General features: G+C 43.6%; 1 protein-coding gene across 1 annotated transcript; it reads left to right on the top strand.

The window, feature by feature from the left end:
* The first annotated feature begins 963 nt into the window (after window positions 1–963).
* Window positions 964–12,393, top strand: LOC132572556 (protein ATP6V1FNB). The gene is made up of 2 exons (XM_060239723.1): window positions 964–1,591; window positions 11,811–12,393. Exons 1-2 carry the CDS (start codon window positions 1,153–1,155, stop codon window positions 11,927–11,929), a joined length of 558 nt encoding a protein of 185 aa, XP_060095706.1. The 5' UTR covers window positions 964–1,152; the 3' UTR covers window positions 11,930–12,393.
* The last annotated feature ends 11,187 nt before the right edge of the window (window positions 12,394–23,580 follow it).

The following is a 23,580-nucleotide window of genomic DNA, read 5'->3' as shown; positions in this document are numbered from 1 at the left end:
AACAAATTCTGAATATTATTTATGAACCTACAAGATACAATTTGGTGCTAGCACACATAGATAAGTTGCTGTGTTATCTACAAGGGTTGTTGTCATGTTTTCCAACAGTCTGCCAAATAGTCTGATCTATGGGGAGTTTCTGTACTTGTTCTTGCAGTGTGATTAAAGCGGGAAAGAAGGTAGCAGATAGCTGGTATGGAGTGGCTCCTCTGTACAGCTCCCTCTGCTCACATTGTAGGCTGTTACTGGTGCTTTTTAAGGCTTAAAAAAGAACCAAGGTGCTTACTTTTTAAGAGCCCATGTGGTATCCTTTCAAAGGAAATGAAAGACACCATACACTGGCATATATTCCGCTCCACACGCTATAATTCCACGCTGCGTGTAAGCCATATACCACACTTCCTTTCTATGGTTGCCATGGCCACTGTAGGATAGAAGGGGGCTTTTATGTAGCACACAGAACCAGTCAAAACTCATTCATTTATTTCAGACCCGTGTTATACATCCAAACCCCAGGGTGGGTTTTGAGCAGGGCACAGGGCCAATTTCATGGTCAGGGGAAAGAATGCAGGCACCACATGGAGTGATAGACAATCTAACATTTTGTGGCTTCTGCTGAGTTTTGCTTTGCTTGACTTTGGATGGATTCCAGCAGAGCTGAAGAACACGGATTTGATAAACCCCTCGCCTGCTTATGTGCAACTCAAATGCAACACTTCTAATTTCCACACAACCATTTAAGTTTAATTACGCTGCCTTTAATTCCCCAGTTTTACAAAGCGCACATGGAGAGCAAATAGATCTGTACACACTGGGTAGAAGAGGGAGGATGTTCCTTTGTGCTCTTTCCTTTTTTTGATTTTCCAGCTCTACTAACACAGAGAGTTGATTGGATTATCTAGTAACTAATTCCACCTGTTGGCTGATTACAGCATCAAACTCAGAGCTGCTATGGTTTGGAGCATCTCACACATGACCTCCCCCCCCACACAGCTTTTCTGTGCAGAACAGGAGGAGGGCAGGAAGCAGACCCTGTTTTGACTGTAATTTGAGCCTGGCTCTTTTGTGCATGTTTCCTTGGACACCAGAAACAGGAAGCGTTAAATTATACCAGGCACACAATTGCTGTTCTCTAGTCATCTGTCCAGGGCTATGAAGGGCCTATTAACCACGCCAGAGCAGGATGGCTGGAGAGAACTGATCAACAAGGAGGCCTCTTGCAGGGTCAATTGGAAGGCAAAGTATGGGCATAAATACCCCAGGCAGCTGCCCGACAATGGAATTTCTAGAAGGAAAGGTTTCTTGCCTCCCATCAGTCCCACCAGGGAAGAGACAAGCTTTCCCAGTTGTGAAGAAAGAATACCACCAAAGCAGCAGCAGGAACTACCAGAGGAGAAGACAGGGCTGAGCCTTCAAGAACGCCTTCCAGAGATGAGGGCTCCAACCCCACAGACAACACAGCTGCTGTACCAGGGTATCTCTTATGAAGGCAAAGGCAGACAGCGCTACCTTAAAGAGAGAAGCACAAAAAGCCCTGAAGAGAAATTCCTCTACCCGGTGCTGTCATCATGGGAGTATGGCTGGCGCTTAGGTATGTATAACTTGTTTGGTGGCTGCCATATTGACACCCCCCCCCCAAAAAAAAACAGCGTGAGAAGCACATAGTATATGTAGGAAAGTCTGCTTTATTGGGAGCAATGCAAAAACAAAGGGAGCTTTTGAGTTACTTTTAGTTATTTTGTTTTTCTATTTCTTATACTTATTGGCTTTTTTTTTTTTGAGGAATATCTATTACAAAGTCCCCAAGGAACCAAGATATTATATTGGGGCAATTTTATGCCTTATTCATATGTCACAATTTGCAGTCCAATGGCTGCTGCTGGATCAAGGCGTTCTACTCTGCCATGGAAATTCGCTGGGTGATCTTGGGCCAGTCATGTACACTCAGCCTAATTTACCTCACAGAGTGGTTGTGAGGATAACAGAGAGAAAACTGATGTAAGCTGCTTCATGTCCCCTTTGGGGAGGAGAGTGGGGTATGAATTAAATACATAAACTGAAGAAATTCTATAGGTGAAACTTTTTCTTCCTAGCAGAGATATGGAGTGAATGGAAATACTAAACTTCAGTTTACCAGGCAAGGCAGGCATCTGTTAAATATCCAGGAAAAAAACGTTGGCAGTCCTTGTTCAATGATAAAGCTTTTATATCTTTTCTTCAAAGCATGACTAACCGGCTGTTTTGTGCATTAATATATTTAAAGCAGAGCTGTGTTCAGTGGGCACTATAAAACTTAAGAAGATCTCACAGCTTCTTATTCAAGAAGACCAACTGTGTACATATGTACAAGCTTTCAACTGTGACCTCTCTGAGGCAGTGCACTCACATACAAGTTCTTCACAGCAAACTCTTTTCCTGCTTGCAAAAGAAGTGCTCATTGGCTGGCTTGCATGTCCAGTGGAAGAGCAAATGGTAAAAAACTTAGGTTCTGTGGATAATCTTCAGGCTTACCAATCTCCAGATGCCAGTGGGGGATCCCCTGGTTATGCAAGCTCCTTCCCAACTCCAGTCAGCAGGCTGGCGGGTGGAAGCTCTGCCCCTACCATGTGCCTTTCCATTTCAGAATGCTAGAAGATGCTTAGAAAGGCTTGCTTTTTGGATTTGTGTCTGTGCCTTTTAATCTGTAGGGGCCAGGCTGAATGGGGGTGGGGTGAGCTGGCAGAACAACATGGCTGCTTCCAGTTAGCTGTGAAGCTCCCAGACCCTCCGTTTGTTTTACAGTCTTTTCAGAAGTTGTTTGCATAGTAAAGGGTAAACTAGAACCTTTGGTTTTCCTGTGTTAGTCTGAAGAACTTGGAACTTCAGCAACTCATGAGTAAATTGCCCCAGTGTGGGATTGCAAATTGTTTATTTTGGCTGCTCTCTGTGTGTGTGTGTGTGTGTGTGAGAGAGAGAGAGAGAGAGAGAGAGAGAGAGAGAGAGAGAGGGTATACGCAGATATGCAGTTCTTTGGGGATGAGGAAATGAAGACTGTATTCAAGGGAACTGCTGTATTGTATTTTTACTTATTTATTATATGGAATGTGATAGCCTCCTGGTTCTACCCCCAAAGTCTCCTGGCTTCACCCCCAAAGTCCCCAGATATTTTCTGAATTAGACTTGGCAACCCTAATTCTGTGGCACAATATTGGGGCATGGGTTTTCCTGATGATCTACCCTGAAAGAACTGGAATTCACACATTGCCAGGAATATATGTTTTATGGTAGGGAGGAGTAAAAATGAATGACAGCTTGTTTTCTTTAAATTGGCAATAATTAAACAACAATCCAAGGCTCAGATTAAAGGTTTTGGAACTGTTTTGCAGAGATATACAGACCTTTGTGTGTACACATACACACACCTCAATGGAGATCTCCAATTGTGTAATTGTAAGTAGAAATACACCTGCTGTGCATAAAAAGTTTTGGGGTGCGGTTGTTTATACCTACTCAATAGATTTTTTTAAAAAAAAATGAAGTCACACCTTATGCAAAATTAAAGAGCATAACATTGCCTTTAATTCAAGCCATTCATAACAGAGTTACAAAAATTGTAAGCCAGTTTGATTCCCTCCCATTTCCCCCTGTGGGCAAGGCAACTTGAATTCCAATTCTTGGGAAAAACCTCTCCCAAGAACCTGCCCCCCCCCGCCCCAATGTTATATTGCAGATTCTGTACCCAACCTCCACCATTGTCAAAACATGGCTGCGCATAGCAGTGATTGTTTGACCCTTGCATCAGTCAGAAAGCTGCTTCCCTCTTGCTAGCTGGAGCAAATTTCAAAGTGTAAAAGCAAGAGGGGAAGTTAAAAAGAAAAAAGAAAACTCTGACCAATCTTTGAATCGGATAATCTTGAATGTGTTCTGAAAATAGAACAGAAAGCAAGGCAGAAAATCTGACTGAACCATATAGGGAGGTGAAATAGTCTGGTTTAATTCTGGAGCCAGATACCAATGTAAATATAGGAGCAAAGGTGGTGGCCAGCAGAGCTTTCTCTGTAGCAAAAAGACTCATACTAACTTTAACAGGAATTCTATTAATTCCTCTTTACCCAAGATCCCTCTGAAATCCAACAAAATACCCCCCCCCCTTTTAGGAATTTGGAGTCTGTTTCAAGAAAGGTTCTACAGAATTTCAGCATTTCATTCCGCAAATACTCAGAGGCAGGTAGTGTCTTCCCAGACTTCTCTGCCCTCCTGCTTGAGCCCCTGATGGTCTTCTATAACATTACAAAAACAGGAAGACTGAGGTTACAGAAGGGTGCATAGAGATGTAACAGAAAATAAAGAGAAATCAAAGACAAATTCTTCTTTTGAAACAGAAAGGAAAAGTAAGATGAACCAGTGGCTATATCTAAAAAAGTGAATTTTGGAAAAAGAAATTTCATCCCTTAGCAATGCTACCTTCTGAGGTTCTGTTTGGCTAAGATCAACTATTTCAAGCAATTATAAAAGCAGGTGAGAGCGGAGCTGAGCCTTGGACAGCCCATGTAGTCATTTTAGTCACAGATGGTGAACTCGTGCATTTTATCCCTATGGGGGCAGTTAAATCCCTAATGTGAATTTCACCAAAAGCCAGGAAGTGAATGACATGTTTATTTTGCTCTTTTCTTTATCAGCTTTCAAGTCATGAGGTTTTGCAAAGGAGTCTGAAAATCTCATTTGGCAATTAGCATGACTCCTAGTTGTTTGAACTGGTATGTGATGATTGCAGGTGTATGGCAGCATGGGTTTCTGTCCCATCTCCTAGGCCACACTATCACAAAGGGGAGGGTGCAGCCTTATCTCTTTCTATATCTGATCTTGTTTTTTGCTTCTACTTTGACACTTTCCATTTGTACTCTGGCAGCTTGGCTTGTATTAGGTGTAGGATGGGCAGGCAATGAGACAAGAGATAAGAATGAAATGTAAAAATGTTTATTAAACAAGCCATGCTCTAAAAAGAATGTTATGAATATTTAATTGGACATTTATTATGCAGGTAACTCTAAAGAAAACAATAAAAGTTATTATAAAAAGGGAGGTGGCTACCTTTATGCTAATTCTCCACCCTCTGTGGGCGTAAAGTGCTGTCAAGTCACAGCCAACTTATGGCGACCCTGGCAAAAGGTTTTCAAGGCACGTGAGAAGCAGAGGTGGTTTTCCACCACCTTCCTCTGAAGTCTTCCTTGGTGGTCTCCCTTCCAAGTACTGACCCTGCTTAGCTTCTGAGATCTGATGAGATCCAGCTCTATCATGCCACTTCCCTTCCAATTCTCCTCTCTAATAGCATTCAGATAGCCAATTCCCCTTTGTCTAGCTTGCATTCCAAGCTAGTACTCCTAGAGCCCGGCTCATGTTGTTTTCTAGTTTTCCTTTGATCAGCAACTTGTTACTTTAGTGCTCAGGTCTTTCCAGTATTTATCAGTACAATACTAAGCAGAATTACACCCTGCTAAACCAGGGTTGCCAGCTCAGAATTGGGAAATACCTGGAGTTTTGGGGGGTGGAGCCCAAAGAGGGAGGGGCTTGAGTGGGGGAGGGACTCTGATGGGGTAGAATACCATTGAGTTCACCTTTCAGAGCAGCCATTTCCTCCAGGTGAACTGATCTCTATTTCATGGAGATCAGTGGTAATAGTAGGAGATCTCCACCCACCACCTGGAGATTGGCAACCCTTGCTTTTCTGCTGGTAAAAGAGAGAGGAAGGAGTCCCCTTTGAATGCCAAAACATGGATGCTAGGGATCATGGAAACTCCATGGACAAAAGCCATGTGTGGTGTGGACTTTTGTAAAGAGGGAAATTAAGTGAGAGTGATAAAGCAGGCTGGATATAATTCAGTGTTGAAGGTTTATTGTAGGCCATCCAAGCCATCTCTGTGCTCATTGCAGGAAATTCAGAACAAGAGATTTCCTGGTGACTGTCCAGCCTCTACTTGAAGATCTCCAGTGAAGGAGAGATATTTTAAATTAAATTCAGAGGTTTTACCCACTTACAATGGACACATTTCTCAAGTTACCCCTTAATCCTTTTAAGCTCCCTACCATCCTTACAATCACAGTAGCTATAGGGAGATCACTTAAATGTAAGTGTGATTGAGGTTACCATGCAGCATGCAATAAGCAGGACCGGATCTACATGGTTTTTTTTTGGGGGGGGGATTTAAAAATGGTATCCCCTTATGGGCCCATTTTACCTTATGGGCCCATAGAATAGAACTGACCCAATACTCAATTTGGCATCCCCCCCTCCAGGGCAAGCACCCTCCTCTGCGCCCCCCCCCCCCCTAGATCCGGCCTTGTCAATAAGGGGAATCGGGGACAATCAGATCAAATTGGTAGAATTTTCAGCAGTACCATTTGCCATTTGGTTATTTTTAACAGACATTCTCCTTTTTTTTTTTTGCACATAAATCAAACTTTATTGAAATAAATAGAGGTTACAACAAAAGGGATAGCAAAATAAATAAGTCATTTCAATGAAAAAATAAAAAACAAACAACTATATATATCCGAGTATTTTCATTACAGTAATACATAAGAATGAATGAAAAGGTCTGGTTTACTAAAATAAATACAAAGATGCATGTCAAAACATTAGAAGTAAAGCAAATCTTGATAGTAAGCATTTTTTGGAATGACATTATGATTTGTGAGTACCACGGAGTACTATGGGGTACCAAAGAGCTTGAAATTTCTGTTGATAAGTTACTAGATTTGGCCTTAAGGCATTATCTGAGATCTTGCTATACACAAAAGATTCCCAGAGTTTATTTTGCCATTGTTGGATTGTAGGAGGTTCTTTGTCTCTCCATTTTGTGGCTACAACTTGTCTAGCAGTAGACAATAAATATGAAATTAACAGAAAAGGAAGGCAAGTAAGCTAAAAGAACTGATTCAGGTAGGTCTGGGACTTCAACTCCAGTTATAACAGAAAAGGAAGGCAAGTAAGCTAAAAGAACTGATTCAGGTAGGTCTGGGACTTCAACTCCAGTTATAACAGAAAAGGAAGGCAAGTAAGCTAAAAGAACTGATTCAGGTAGGTCTGGGACTTCAACTCCAGTTATAATATGGATATCAGACAAAACTTGTTTCCAAAAATCCCTGATAAGCGGACAGTACCACCAGCAATGCATGAAATCACTGAACTGGCCACAGTTCTTCCAGCATTTAGGACTAATTTTAGGGTCTATTCGGTGTAGCCTGCTAGGGGGCAGATACCATCTGTGGAGAATTTTGAATGAGTTAAAGCGTATTGTGAAAATTGGGGATGTTAAATTGGGAGACATATAAATAGTATCCCGGTTGAGTTCCTGTAGTCTGTGATTGCAATCTTCATTCCAGATGATTTGATGGTAAGGCTGTTTAACATTGGGTGAGGAAATTAGCAACTGATAGATTTTAGAGACCAAGCCTTTGGTCTTTAATAAAATCTGCTCTAGGGGAGTGGGTGCGCTTTTTAATACGTTTGCAAAATTCTCCTTGTAAAACGTGTTGAATTTGTAAAAAGCAGTACCATGGAACTTGGATACCTAATTTAACTTCTAAATCTGCTTTGGAAATAAATGAGTTTTTATTAGTTAAGTCTATTATGCGTGTTACTCCCTTATTTTTCCAGACCTTGAAAGTCACCTGATCTTGACCAGGGGCAAACCAACGTTGATTCAAAAAGATGGTTAATGTTGATTTAGGTGGTAAAAGGTGTTTTCTAGCTTTATCCCAGATCTTTAGGGATGTTAGTAGAAAGGTGTTATTGCAAACATTTGCTGGCCTGTGAGTTGGTGAAGTCAAGTTAAGGGGATGGACGGTGGCTCAGTGGTAGAGCAGCTGCTTGGTAAGCAGAAGGTCCCAGGTTCAATCCCTGTTATCTCCAACTAAAAAGGATCCAGGCAAATAGGCATGAAAAACCTCAGCTTGAGACTCCAGAGAGCCGCTGCCAGTCTAAGTAGACAATACTGACTTTGATGGACCGAGGGTCTGATTCAGTATAAGGCAGCTTCATGTGTTCAAGTCCAAAACAATTCTATATAGTTTAGAGGTTTTGCAAAGTCTATAGCAGGGTTTCCCAAACTTTTCTTTTCCGTGGCCTGGTTATTTTTACACTTCTACTTTGTGGCCCACTAAAATTTGGGGGTGGAGACGGGAGACAGAAATTATGTCATTTCCTGTGGTGATGACCAAGTGATGTCACTTCCGGGGCTCACTGAACCAAAACTCCACCTTTTCCTGTGATGTCACTTCCAGGGCACTCCCCCAAACCTGCCTCTTCTTTGGAAGTAAATTCATTTTCAGAAAAATCTCTCTGAAACTCATGCTGAGCCAAAATGGGGGTGGAAAGTGGGCAGTCCTCTCTTTTCACCCCCACACCTGCATGCACCTATCTCTTTGTGTATTTTCTCCAGTTTGCAAGCACTCCTAATGCCCATGTTCAATTGCCTGCACGACCTACACATCCCTTCCTCAACAGCACTGGCCAGTGTATGCAATTGGGAGTGATGTTGCTATTGCCATCAGGAATGCCAGCACTGTGTACCACCCACACTGGGCCCTGGCAGCTGCTCTACCTCAAAATATGCTGACACATTTAGTAGGCCCTTCCTTCAGCTGCTACTACTGGAACCCTGCCTCAAGCTACAACCAAGCTTGCTTGGTTTCAAGAAAATATTTTGACAGTTATTTTTCATACTTTTCTTTGGTTGAAACATGGGGAAATTGCTGTGAAAGGTAGCAGAGAATTATATTGCAATTAATGAATTAATTTCAAGTTATATGAAGTTCATACAAGCTTTTCTGCAGTTATCCCAAAAAGGATATTTATGAGGGGCTCACAGCTTTTTACTGGCTGTGTTTCCCATGCCTTGAAAAGCAACCTGTTGTGCAGATACTTAGCCAGTGAACTACTTTCATCCATTTTAATATCTACAGGAGGGGTTTAATTTTGGTGTCAGACAGCTGTTAAAAGCAGGACCAGTAAAATGGTGCCAAGTTCATAGTACCATCTCTTCAGTGCTGTTGAGGTATACCGCAGTAATCTCCAATAATAAAAAAGTACTTCTTTCTTTACTTTCTCCATGCATAGGATGGAGAAAGTACAGAAAGAAGTACTTTTCTCCCTTTCTCACAATACAAGAACTCGTGGGCATTCAATGAAATTGCTGAGCAGACAGGTTAAAACAGATAAAAGGAAGTCCTTCTTCACCCAAAGGGTGATTAACATGTGGAATTCACTGCCACAGGAGGTGGTGGCGGCCAAAAGCATAGCCACCTTCAAGAGGGGTTTAGATAAAAATATGGAGCAGAGGTCCATCAGTTACTATTAGCCACAGTGTGTGTGTGTGTATTGGCCACTGTGTGATACAGAGTGTTGGACTGGATGGGCAATTGGCCTGATCCAGCATGGCTTCTCTTATGTTCTTAATAATCTCTTTCTGCCCCTGTTGTGTCCTAGGCTCAAATGGGAGAACTGTTACTTTTGGAGGGAAGCCGAACAAGTCAGAGCTTGAACTCCACACCAGGGTTCCAGAGAAGGCCTAAGCGTGCCCAGTCAGGGGAAGGATTGAAACATAAGTAGCCAATCAACATCCAGGCTCATACTGTACCCTGATAGGCCCTTAGGGCCCTGTAAATAGCCAATCCATGTAGATAGTTAAGGACCAATCAGAAGGGGGGAAGAATTGTATAAAGGAGCGGAAAGTTTGAACAGAGCTCAGTCTGTGTGTGTGTGTTCCTGAAGTAAAGCTTGCTGAAATCACTCTCTGACTCTGGTCTCTTACTGCGCCGATCCCAGTACATTACAGCCCCACACCTCTTACTCTCACTCACTCAAACAGAAATCTCATAGAAGGCCACCTGGCTACAACTGGGGGTGCCAACTTTTCATTGGCAGAGCTCCTATGTCTGCAACAACAGTATGATGAACAGAAAAGTTTCATCCAGTAAAAATGGAAGGAAAGACTGAAATGGAAGGAAAGGAAAAGAAAAGAAAAGAAAAGAAAGACGTGGAAAGAAAGAACATAAACATAAGAGGAGCCATTTTGGATCAGGCCAGTGGACTATCCAGTCCAAAATTCCCTCATACAATGCCCCAAAAGCACCAGAATGTCCACCAGTGGGGCCAGGGCACTAGAAGCCCTCCCACTGTTGCTTCCCCCCCTCCCAGCACCAAGAATACAGACAGATAGGCTTCCCAGGTCCCAGCGGGGGATCCCCCAGTTTTACAGGCTTCCCCCCTCCCCCAGCCAGCTGGCCGGCACGGGAAGCCCCACCCCCACAGCCATTATGCACCTCCATGAACAATTCCCATAAGGAATGATGGGGAATTGATCCGCGGGTATCGGGGGCTCGGGGGGGGCTGTTTTTTGAGGTAGAGGTGCCAAATTTTAAGTATAGCATCTAGTGCCTCTTCCCAAAATACCCCCCCAAGTTTCAAAAGTATTGGACCAGGGGATCCAATTCTACGAGCCCCAAAAGAAGGTGCCCCTATCCTTCATTATTTTCTATGGAAGGAAGGCATTTTAAAAGGTGTGCTGTCCCTTTAAATGTGATGGCCAGAACTCCCTTGGAGTTCAATTCTGCTTGTCACACCTGTGCTCCTGGCTCTGCCCCCAATGTCTCCTGGCTCCACCCCCAAAGTCTCCTGGCCCCACCCCCAAAGTCCCCAGATATTTCTTGAATTGGACTTGGCAACCCTACAGACAGCATCACTTGCTGGGAAAGGAAGGGGGGGGCAAAGAAAAAAAATCTGTTCAGGGGTCGTTTGGTAAAAAAAAAAAAATAGCTACTGGAATGCCCACTCCCTGTCCCTCCTGGCTGAAAAAAACACACACACCCTTGTTTGCCGCTCAGGCCTCCCGGGGAAATCTCCCCAAAAGAACATACTGCAAGGCACATGAAAGCTCGTACCTTGAAGAACACTTCATGGATCTAAAGTGCCAGGGGATGCTAGCTTTTCTCTCAAACACTGGGAGTGGAAGAAAGAAGGAGAGGCAGCCCAGCTCCTCTGCACAACACAGAGACGGGGCGGGGCTGGCTTTGCTGGGGGTGGGGCTAGCTTTGGCTTTTCTTGTGACCCAGTAGTGAGGCTTCTGTGGCGTCACTGGGTCACGAACCTGTAAATGGAAAACACTGCTCTATAGATTGCCAGGTTAATGCAGAATGACTTGTAAGACAGCAAATTGTAGAAGCAAGATTGGCCACTTCATACGTAAGCTGAGAGGCCAGGAAAACCTAAACCTCCCTTCTTGCTGTGGAGACATTCTCCTATTTGAAAAAGGAGTTCTTGTTCATTAAAAATGAAATTGTCACAAGTTGAAAAGCCAGTTTTGTTTTTTAAAGATTCTGAGGTAGGGCAGATCCATTTCATGTGGAGTTGTGATCCTACTGGCCCCACCCTGGCTTCAGCATTGTAAGCACCTCTAGTCTTTAGAAGACAACTCAAAATGTTTCAATTTTGGCAGATCCTTTATTTAGTTATGATTTGCTAAGCATCAGTAGAAAGCATATAGTATAGCTCAATAAAAGTAGGGCCAAGCCTGGCTACCTATTTTATACAAAACACATCTCAGATAACATTTTTACTTTAATGGATTTAATTGTTAATCCTTTTTAAAAGACAGTTTTTGTGGTGTTTTGAAATTTCATTTTTTGTATTTGCAACCTATCTGTATTTTAATTAAAATATACAAAGAAGGGTGGTATAAAATCTAACAGACTGTATTCAGCACATTCAGATTTATGCTATTCCCATATTCCTGTTAACCTCCATATAATCTGTTCTATTGCACATTTTTCAGGGGATTTTGTTAAAGACATCAAGACACCAATTCATGGCCGATCCCGAATTGTAAAGGATACGTTCTACTTCAGAAATGGAATCTTCTATCATCCATCAAAAACTGACAAGCTGTCATGAATACTGAAGCCAGCTGAAATGTGGAAATGTTTGTATAATGTTGCCTAGCATGAATATTTGTTGTAGTGCTGGATCTCACAAACTCTATAATTATTTCTTCCATAACTATTCTTTCAGATTTAAAGCTGCCTCCAGCCTTGCTGTCTTTCTGTAACGGGTGCAGTATTTGTTGCACAATGCATTCCCAGTAAATCTGAACTTATTAGAAAAAATTTTGGGGATCTGTACCAAAGAGGTGTGTATAACCTTGCATAATTTTGGGGTGGTTTGCCTGATTTAGTGCCAATTCACATGGCTGTTTTCTCCTGGTTGTCCCCTCTTTATGGTGACTACTTGTCACTGGGTGAACATGTTCTGAGAACCTACCATGGGCTGAAGGGGTGAAAAACGCCACAAACATGTGAGTGGGATGTATCAATTGATTTATATTAAGATTAAGTAAATGGAATGTTTTGAAATGCAAAGCGGATTTGTAATTGCTAAGACATTACATGAAAAAGAGGAAAATACATATCAGAGGTAGAATCTATTCCAGGTTGAAGATCCATGAAAGACTCCTGCCAGAGAACTGAGAGAATTGGTGTCAGTCCATTTTCATAAAAAAGGACTAGATGGTCTGAATGCACAAGTAATCTCCATAGGGGCTGGACAACAGGTATGTACATACCAAAACCCCTGAGCAAAAATTATACCCAAAAAACACTTTTTTGGGGGTCATTCTGTATATTTACAGAATTAAAAAGTGAAATTATAAAACTTCGTGGAATTACAAAAAAATCAGTTGATATTTCCTGTGGTTTTTAGAGTAAATAGTTCCACATTTGCAGGGAACCAAGACCACACTCTCCCCTAGACCCCCAAAGTTTGAAGGGTATTGGACAAATAGGTCCAACTTTATGGACCCTTGTCTCTGTTGTTTGTACTGGTTTATTGTTGTTTGCTGTTGGAGTTTTGAGGTGCACTTGTAGATGGAGGTTATATTGACAGTTTAGATTGAAGGTTTTAGGCATGGCATCTTTCCCACCCCAAGTAAGAAACAATGAAGACTAGGATGGCTAGTGGCATCTTGTCCAAGGGTCCATAAAGTTGGACCTATTTGTCCAATACCCTTCAAACAACAGAGACAGAGAAAAAATGCCCTCCAAGCAATGACCACAACTCTACAGAACAAAGCAAACTCCAAAAGTACCAAACCTTTACAAAAATCCAAACCAAAGTAGGCAGTCAATAACACTCCCCCCTCCTAAACATAAATAACTGTTACTCCACAAAAGTTCCAGTCAGGCCAGAATAACTCATGAAAATGGCTGACTTTGGCTTAGACAGAGTGGTCTTTTTCTCTCAGGCTTGGTCACAGAGTGCAGTTCTAACCAGGCAGGTTTGGTGTTTTTGGTGGTTTGCTTTATTTTGTGACGGGCTGCTTTTGGGGTTTTTTTGGGGGGGCGGGTATTGGTACCAGATTGAGCCTTACAACTGGCTGGGGTTGGGGTCATTGACATGATGGGGGGCTGGCACTGCAAATTTGATGATGCAAGTTCACTTCTGGAGAAACCCGAGGGGGGAGGGTCTGACAGGCCTACTCTCTCTGTGTGTGTAGGGAGGAGTTTTTCTCTGTTACTTTTTGACATTCTCTTAGACGAAGCATGGCATTTCCCCTCCCCCCCATATGAAACAATGGAAACCAAGATGGCTGGGGTAATCTTATTCAGGGGTCTGGAAAAGTGTTCCCACCTAGGGTTTGTTTTGTAGAAAAAGCCCAGCAGGAACTCATTTGCATATTAGGCCACACCCCTTGATGTCACCATTGTTTCACACAGGGCTTTTTTTTTGTAGAAAAAGCCCAGAGGAACTCATTTGTATATTAGGCCACATTTCCTGACACCAAGCTGGAACTACATTCCTGTGCATTCCTGCTAAAAAAAAAAAAAAAGTCCTGTAATCCTGCCCTTTTGTTTGTTTGGTGGTTTCCTGAATATTTGGTGCTATGTGTTCTAAAACCACATACTCCAGTCCCCCCAAAAGATCTCCTATTTTTCCATAGGAAACAACCCATAAATCTGGGGGGTGGGGGACTGGTATAGGGATACCTGGAAATTCGTTATTACAGTATTGTAATAATTCCAATTCCAAATTTTACGAATTTCTTTCAAAATGAACACTGCTACTTGACTTTCACATTTGACTTCACTGTTTTTACTCATGAATATGAACCCATCGGTCACCATTTTGACAAAAATGTTGATTATGCGTGATTTAAAGTTGTAAATATGGTGGATGTGGATGTGTTGAGCAGCTGCTGAGATTATGGTTCTTGCCATGAGAACAATTAGCAGCTGCTAAAACAAAAGATAGTGATGTTGGATATCATTGTATCTTTTCATTACTTTCCCCAAAGATTTTCAAACATTGGTGTGACTGACCTGTAAGAATATTCTGGTTTATTTAAAAGATTGTGCAAGTAGAGAACTACAATGTTACCTGTCTAATATTCAGACCACAGTTCAGATTGAATTGATCTGTGAGCCAAGATTGCTGCTTTCATGGATCATTTACAGTGGAGGGCAGGGGTGAGAGGCCCAACCTGGCCGTGAGGTGAATGGCAGGCTAACAGAGTTCACATATTTTGCATGGAGTATTTCAAGATACGCCATTTTCCTCTGCACAGAATACGCACCACTGCTCCTAAATGTCCCTTGTTTTAAAACTTTTTTGCTGGCAGCCCTCTGTTGCTCCCACATACTGCAGTGCAGTCAGTAGAACTCAAACCAGTCTAGCTTGACACTTTAAAGTTTTAAATAGACAGAGGGTTATGTCTGTCTTGTAGGTGCTTATGCTTTTAAGGGGGCACACAGTAGGCATGGTTTTCAAGGCTGCTGCCACAGAACATTCAAGTATTTTGAACAAAAGTCATGATTTTCAACAATTTGAGATGCTTTCTGGAAGGAAGAAAAAGAATTGTTTTTAGTCTCCACTTTTCTCTACTCTAAGGAGTCTCAAAGCATGTCATAATCACATTCCCTTCCATTCCCCGCAACAGTCACCTTGTGACTGAGGTAGGTGGGGCTGAGAGAGTTCTGAGAAAACTATGACTGGCCCAAGCTCATCCAGCAGGCTTCATGTGAAGGAGTATGGAATCAAACTCAGTTCTCCAAATTAAACTCTGTTCTCCAGAGTTTACCAGTCTTAACCAATATACCACACTGGCCCACAATTTATATAAAACTAGTATAGATATATCATAGAATAGTCTGCGTAACTTCAGCTACTGTCTGATCCAAAACCAAAGTGCCAATCAGTCTTTTTCTTTGTTAAATCTTTCTTTCTTGTTTGACTTTACTGGTTCTCTACTCAAGAAGCTGAAGAAATCCTGTGACTCATTGCTCCGCAGGGTCCACTTGACCAGAACAAAATATCATAAAACAGAGTGCTGCAAAATAAATTTAGTGAGTGGAACAATAAATTTCTGTGTGCTAATGTATCTTAAAGGTGGCTGCTTTTAACTAAATGTGAATAATCTCATACTTGGGTCCCATTTTATGATTTGACTGAAATTTGAGAGCAACATGAAATATATTTTCTACTTTTGTGACTTACTACAGGAATGTGGCCAAACAGGCCATGTGGGGAAAGAAGGATGAAAATTCCAGTGCACAATGTGATTTGTTGCTGATAATTTATCAGTTCTCAGACAAGCCACAGTTTAGTCAAGTCACAGCTGGAGGGCACAGACTAGTGATTCAGTTTGATCTGCTGGTGGTGGAAAGTGCTGTCAAGTCACAGTTGAATTATGGCAACCTTATAGGGTCTTCAAGGAAGGAGACGTCCAGAGGTGGTTTGCCACTGCCTTCCTCCAGTGACCCTGGTATTCCTTGATGGTCTTCCTTCCAAATACTAATCAGGACTAACCCTGTTTAGGTGCTGAGATCTGATGATAAGAACAATACAGAGCAGGCCAGAAGTTGCTTCCTTAGCAAACTACCAGGGAGGTATAGGGAATAATATGCCAGTCCCTGGTGACAACTGTGCTTTACTTCAGTAAATTTATTGCATTGTGCCAAAAGGGAGAGATGATAGGAATGTAGATAGACGGCTAGGCTAGCCACGAGAAACAGTGAATGGGTTCAGTTGTGTGGATTTACTTTTACATTTATGAGAAAATAATGTATCTGTGGCAATAAATTAGTTTGAATAATAGAATCATAGAGTTGGAAGGGACTTCCAGGGTCATCTAGTCCAACCTTCAATGACAATGACCATAAAATGACCAAAGAGGGGGGGACAGTACACCTATCCAGACCAGTTCTGGGGAAATTTCTATCCCTCTAATGAGATACCTATGCAAAATATCCATGTTTATTTCAGGGAAATCCAGGCACTAAAACACATACTTGAAAAGAAGAATCACACACATTCAGTCCCCTCACTGCAAATGTTCTCAGGGAGAGGACCTAACCTATCTTTTCAACAAGCAAATGAAGATATTGAGTATTCTTTTTTTAAAGGAAGGGGGATCAGCACTGACTGCAAAGAGCACTTCAAGCTATCCACTTCTCTCTTCCCACAAACCCCTTCACACTTCTCATCCAGACATCTCCAGCCAGTATTTCAGCTGTGGGCTGACCACTAAGTCCTTTAATGGTGCACAGATGTTCTGCTAAGGAGGGCACTCTTCTTTGATCTGAGAGATTCTTGTGGGTCATGAGGCAATTTCTAAGGTACATGTGGCATCATTCAGCAATCCTTCCAGAGATCTGAGCCAGACAAAGCACAATTTTCTGGCAATGTTGCTTGTATGCCAGTAGGGCAAGTAAGTGTGTCTGTGTGCTTGCGGGGAGGGGGGAGCTGTATTTGAGGATACTCAAACTGTGTGTGTGTGGGGGGGGGAGTTAACTCCCCTTCCTCTATACCCTGGCCTGTTCCCAATCACCCTTCTCGCTATTTAACAAAAAATATGCTGGAGATATGCTCACAGATGTCCAGATCTCATCTGGGGCACTATAATGCTGTATGTGAAGTGCTTTGAATGCTCAAGTTCTGATAACTGTTATGTATCTTTTCATCATGGTCTTTTAGTTAGTCCACCTCACAGGACTGTTGTAGATCTAAACTGTATACTACCCAGAGTCATTGGAAAAAGGGCAGGATATCAATATAACATGATATTCAAGACAGAATAGATGTAGTCCTCTGAACTGCATGTGTGATTTACACAGACCTACCACTTGTGCCAATATTGTGGACACTGTGGGGCAATTATTTATTGAATTTTGTTCATTCTGCTGGCTTTTTGGACTGGGAACTGATTGAAACAAGTCAGTCTTATACAGGACTGTGAAGAAAAATATAGAACTGCACCAAGACCAAAGACTGAACTCTGCACTAAGAACTTGGGTGGTATTAACAGCAGCCAACCATGGAACAAAAATAACCTTCTTCGCTGACCACACAAAAAGGGTTTTCTTTTTCTTTTTTTTCTAAAGAGGTTAATGCAACAAAAATAATATATATGATTTGTCAGGCTGATATGCCAGATACCTAGGAGAGGAATGTCAGTTGCTAACCAGAAAACCTTAGACCAGATGAACCTATGGCATTTCTATTTCAGTGAAAAAACCAAAATAAAATAAATGTCTGCATTTATTTTGGCATTGCTGACCATACTTGATTTTTGCTTGTTTTTTCTCCTTTTTTAACACACTGGCAGGACAGGGGAAAAGGAGCGCCTTGTGGCTGGGAGGTTAAAGCACCTGAAGTACTATGGTTTGGGGAAGGTTTAAGAGTTCCCTCCAGTTCATGTTGTTCTAATTGCTAATGGTGTGTATGTGTGCGGGGGGGAGAGTTAAATCCCATTTTAGAGGCAAAGGTTTTGTAGGACCATTATCTGTCCTAAGCCTTTCAGTCGTCTGTCCCAATCCATTCAGTCTCTCCTTGTCTGTCAACCAGGTCCATGGCAATGCTGCAAAAAGACTAGGGAGCTGTAATGTACTACTGATTGTTTTCATTAGGTCTCATCTGCTCTCCTGACCTGAACAGCTATTCTGTAATAGAAAACACAGACCAATCAGATTTTTAGGAATAAATTTTTAGGCTTTTCTTTCTTCTGAATCACAAGTCCAGTTCCCCATCTCTTTTGTGATTAGAAAACACCTGGAGATTCTGAAGGTGGAGGAGGAGAAGAAGAACTGCAGATTTATACACCCTTCTCTCTGAATCAGAGACTCAGAGTGGCTTACAAACTCCCATGTCTTCTCCCCCCACAACAGATACCCTGTGTGGTGGGTGGGGTTGAGAGGGCTCTCACAGCAGCTCCCTTTCAAGGACAACCTCTGCCAGAGCTATGGCTGACCCAAGGCCATTCCAGCAGGTGCAAGTGGAGGAGTGGGGAATCTAACCTGGTTTTCCCAGATAAGAGTCCACACACTTAATCACTATACCAAACTGACTCTCTGGAGGAGTTAGGGTTTGGGGCATAATGCTCTAAAGGCCAACCTCCAAATGGCTATTTTCTCCAAGTAGTCAGATCTCTGTTATCTGGAGATCAATTGTAATAATAGGAGATCTCTAGCCACCACCTGGAGGTTGGCAATCCTATTTGTGATGCATCTGACCCAATGTGGGACTCCTCCTGCCCCTGCTCCAATACTTGCCTGTTCATCACAGCTGCCCCTACTGCTAGAAGGCCCACTTGGCCTCAGGGAGAAGAGGGGAGGAGATAGCAACATCAGGGTCCTCCCCCTTTCCCACATCTGCTTCTTAGTGCTCTGAGCAGCAGCAGCTATACATTCCCTGGCCTGCTCATTTAGGGATGCCAACCTTCAGGTGGGACATGGGGATCTCCTGGAATTACAGCTTGTCTTCAGACTGCAGAGATCAGTTCCCCTACAGAAAATGGATGTTTTAGAGGGTGGACTCTATGGCATTATATGCCACTGAGGTCCCTGTTCTCCCCAAGCTCCACTCCCAGATCTTCAGGAATTCCCAGCCTGAAGCTGGAAACTAGGGTGGCCAGACCGTCCCGGGCACCCGGGAAAGTCCCGGTTCTGGCCCCCTATTCCCGGCTCCCGGGCTGGCTATACCGGGACCATTAGAGGTCCCGGTTTAGCCAGCCAGAGAGCCGCCGGGCCCCGCGCGCGGGCGGGGAAGGCGGCGAGTGAGTGAGGGAGCGTCCCTGCGCACGCGGTGCCCGGCGGCGGTGGCGGAGGCCGGGGAAGCGGCGGAGAGGCCGGCGCTGGTCGCTGGAGGCTCTCCAGCGACCAGCGCCGGCCTCTCCGCCACCTCCCCGGCCTCCACGACCGCCACCGGGCCCCGTGCGCGGGCCCTACACAGCAGGAGGAGGCCGGGGAGGCGGCGGAGAGGTCGCCGCTGGTCGCTGGAGGCCCTCCAGCGACCAGCACCGGCCTCTCCGCCGCCGGGCCCCGTGTGCGGGCCTCCACCCGCCCTGGAAGCAGGTAAGCAGGGCAGGCAGGGAGGGAGGGGGCCGAAAGCGGGGGGGGCGGCTGGCAGGAGGGGGCGGCACTTCCTTCCTTCCTTCCCTCCCTCCTTCCCTCCCTCCCTCCTCCCTTCCTTCCCTCCTTCCTTCCCTCCCTCCCTCCTTCCTTTCTTCCTTCCCTCCCTCCTCCCTTCCTTCCCTCCCTCCCTCCTTCCTCCCTCCCTCCCTCCTTCCTTCCTTCCCTCCTTCCCTCCCTTCCTTCCTTTCTTCCTTCCCTCCTTCCCTCCCTCCCTCCTCCCTTCCTTCCCTCCCTCCTCCCTCCCTCCTTCCTTCCTTTCTTCCTTCCTTCCCTCCTTCCCTCCCTCCCTGCTTCCTTCCTTCCTTTCTTCCTTCCTTCCTTCCCTCCCTCCCTCCTCCCTTTCTTCCTTCCCTCCTTCCCTCCCTCCTTCCCTCCCTTCCCTCCCTCCCTCCTCCCTTCCTTCCCTCCCTCCTTCCTTCCTTCCTTCCTTCCTTCCCTCCCTCCCTCCCTCCTTCCTCCCTCCCTCCTTCCTTCCTTCCTTTCTTCCTTCCTTCCCTCCCTCCTCCCTTCCTTCCTTCCCTACCTCCCTCCTTCCTCCCTCCCTCCTTCCTTCCTTCCTTCCTTCCTTCCCTCCCTCCCTCTGGCCACCCCTGGAGTAGAGAATACTGACTTTGGTGGACCCAAGCACTGATTCAGTGTAAGGGAGCTTTGTGTTTGTGTCTTCTGGTGCAATTTTGTTCTCAGATCCTGTATTTACTTCACCAGTATATGGGATAAGGCACTTTCTCAACTGTGCTGCATAATGCAGCCTATTTATTTTGTCCTGTTTGCTCTGTTGGCTCTATCTGCGCCACCTTCATCACTTTCGGGGTGTGGATCCCCCAGTGGGGTGGTCTCCCGACTCCCTCTGCCAGCTGTTTCTGATAGCCCTGCGCCCCCTCTTTCATTTGATATGTGTCCCGTGCGGGTTCCACTAATAACACGGGTTCCACTAATAACACAGGTCGAGATGCAGGACAGGAACCCAGACAGTCTTCAAGCCCACACAACAGATCCGCCACATGCTGCGCTCGGCCAAAGATATGAGAGATCCACTTTCAACCCCTGGAGTCTACAAAATACCCTGCTCCTGTGGTGCAGTCTACATTGGCACTACCCAAACACCCGTCTCACCGAACACAAGAGACACTGTCGCTTGTTTCAGCCAGAAAAATCAGCTGTAGCTGAACATGCACTTCAAGAAGGAGACCACATCATCCACTTTGAAAAAACTGAAGTCCTTTCTACAGTCTCACATTATCATACCCGCCTGAACAGAGAAGCTATTGAGATTTACAAACACCAGCACAATTTTAACAGAAAGGAAGAAGGCATTTTCATCCACCAATCTTGGTACCCAGCTCTGCAAAACACCCTACAGACTATAAATTGCAGAAAGTCTCAGAACAACCAGCAAATTCCACAGAACAATCAGCACAGTCAACAACCATCTTCCTTATCTTCAACCCCCTCCCAGCAATTAACACGGAACAATGGTCACATTCAACAGCCAGTTTCCTTATCACTACCCTTCCAGGAAGCCCCACCAAACAATGGGCACATCCACAAACCAATTGCCCTTTCATCACACCCCCTCCAGCCTAGAAATAGCAGCTCTCCAGCAGCCCTGGCCTCGCTCAATGCACAGCAGCCAAGAAGGTCTGAGCGCCTGCTCCGGCTGCAACGCCACTGAGGATGTTCTCTGCAGCTGAGAACGAAACGTCTGGAAGGAAAACTTTCTCCAGTAGAACACGGCACTTGATCCCGAAAGATTCTACAAACCCTAATATTTCTCTATTGCTTTGCAGCATATTTACCACAAACTCCAGAAACTCATCCGCGTTGAGATGGTCCTTCTTTTTCTTAAATGAAAACAATGGGTTTTGTAGACCTTCCTCCCGTAGGCACATTTGAACAAAATCTCCCTCATCTATGCCACCATTAATCTCATCCAGAACATCCTGGAACCCCCTTGTTAGCACCTCCAAGGCCTGTGCAAAGGAGCGCACATGTTCTAAATTTACAAAGCGAAATTCCTCGCTGGTTACCAAAGACCTAAATCTTTCATAGGGCCTCTGCCACCCCCTCACACATTCCACGTAGACTTCGGGAGGTTGTGGGGAGGCATTTGGAACCACCAGCACCGCCTTTACCTCCTCCACACCATCGGGGCTGGTGGAGACTTCAGGAGATGATGGAGAGGTTGCACATCTTTCTACTGCTCCCTCCGCAACCCCATTGGTGATAGCAGAGCATGCTACCCCATCTTCCTCTCCCCCCACCTCATCAGCTTGAACAGACATCAGGTCTGGAGAGCTCCTTACCCCTTCAGAGACATTGTTGGGCAGAGCCCCCCCATACTGTATAGCGCGATCAGCACAAGCTGGGTACTTTGCATAATTTTTAATCAATTCGGTCTCATAGTTGTCAAACAGCTTGGAGATCTTGTTGGAGACAAGATCACGAGCCTCCTTAGCTTTCTTAATAAGATTATCTTTCTCTTTCAATTGTTGAGTGAGTTTGAAAAGAGATTCAGTCAATTCCATCCACTTTTTAGGTTGATCGCCGTCGCTTATTACGCCCCCTCGTTGGTTCTTGCACTGTCGGTTTTTCTCTTTTTAGGCTTATGCCCCTTCTGGCTGTAGGTAGACACAGAGCGTTTCTTTTGAGGTGCACCATCACCCTGCAACAGCATTGCAGCTTGTGATGTTCCAGGTACAGCTTCTAGAAAATAAACATACATAGATGTAGATCAAAAAATGTGCTGTGATCATGTAAAACTGTGCAATTGTATTGGACAAAAGTACATTAAACTTGTACAGAAAGTTTTAAAAGATGATTAAACTGTTTAAAACTAAATTATTTTTGTTAAATATGACTCCACACAAAAAACCCCAACAAGAATTGTAACCAGTTGATAATACATATGGTAATTAATGTTGGGATAATTTTGCCAAATAGTGGAAAAAGTTGGAATCCCCAACTATAGAAAATATCTGAAACGGCTGAAATAGACATCATGACAGTGGTTCTAAATGTTGAACCTATGCAGGAAGTGTTGGAGAGTTGGGCTCCTTTCTATGAATGGACCTTTTTCACAGAGTATTAAGGTGTGTCAAAAAGTTATTCAACCCCCCCCCCCTAAAATCTGTTGATAAAACCTTCTACAAGTCTCATGCCAGCATTACAATGTTGTAAAAACTAAGCATCTTTTAAGTGCTAAAATCTTTTATACACAAACCTTTACTGTAACGTTCAAATTCTAGTAATCCCCTAAAAAGCCTATGCAGCCTATATAAGCCTATATAAAATGCAAAAGCTACCGCATTACAGAGATGTGCAATATTGATTTTGAAACCCATACATTGTAAAAGTGATTCTCTCTCTCTCTGACTCTCTCTCTCTCTCTCTCTCACACACACACAGATCTGTTTGGCAAACAAGGCACTTCTAAAAAACCCAACCATTAAAATACCATAGAGCTGATTAATTAATATTCTTACCAAGCTCCTTAAACACAGTGGCTGCCTGGGTGTGTTGTTGTGCTGTTTGATCTTCCTCATCCAAAATAACCTCTGTTAAAAAAAACCCAGATTGAATTAATTCAGAAAATTTTACATTAACATCTTTACAGCTTGTTTGTCTCATTAAAAAAAAACCTGTAAAATTTTATTTACCTATGTCGTTAATAGTATATTGATTCAATTCAATAATGCTGCTAATGGCTACTGATTCTAACTCCTGCAATTCCATACACAAATCATCATTGAGATAATCTGGAACCAGAATAAAATACTTGTTAAATGTCTATCTGATAGTAGTTCTATATCCACACAACCCCTCACCAAAATTTCTCACCTTGATCATCATTGAGCTGGGATGCCATGATGATGAAAGTTATTCAGTTGTATGCGAACAGTGGATCTTAAAAGTTTTGTTGCATTAAAGATGATTCTTCACCCTCCTTAATATATCTGGTCAGGAGCGCTCAGAAAATATATTGCAGCTTGACCGTGTCATGAGATCGTATTTTCCCCAGTTCTCTCTGTTTATCTTGTCCGGTCTAAGCTGTGACAGCTTTAATAATATCCATAATTTGTTAAGATTCTTGTTGATGGTAGTCTAACACAGGTGAGTGCCGGACTACATTTGAGATATATACAT

Source organism: Heteronotia binoei, chromosome 5, assembly GCF_032191835.1.
Source record: "Heteronotia binoei isolate CCM8104 ecotype False Entrance Well chromosome 5, APGP_CSIRO_Hbin_v1, whole genome shotgun sequence".
Classification (NCBI taxonomy): Eukaryota; Metazoa; Chordata; class Lepidosauria; order Squamata; family Gekkonidae; genus Heteronotia; species Heteronotia binoei.
Note: the sequence above shows the minus strand (reverse complement) of the source record. Positions and strands in the feature narration are given on the sequence as shown.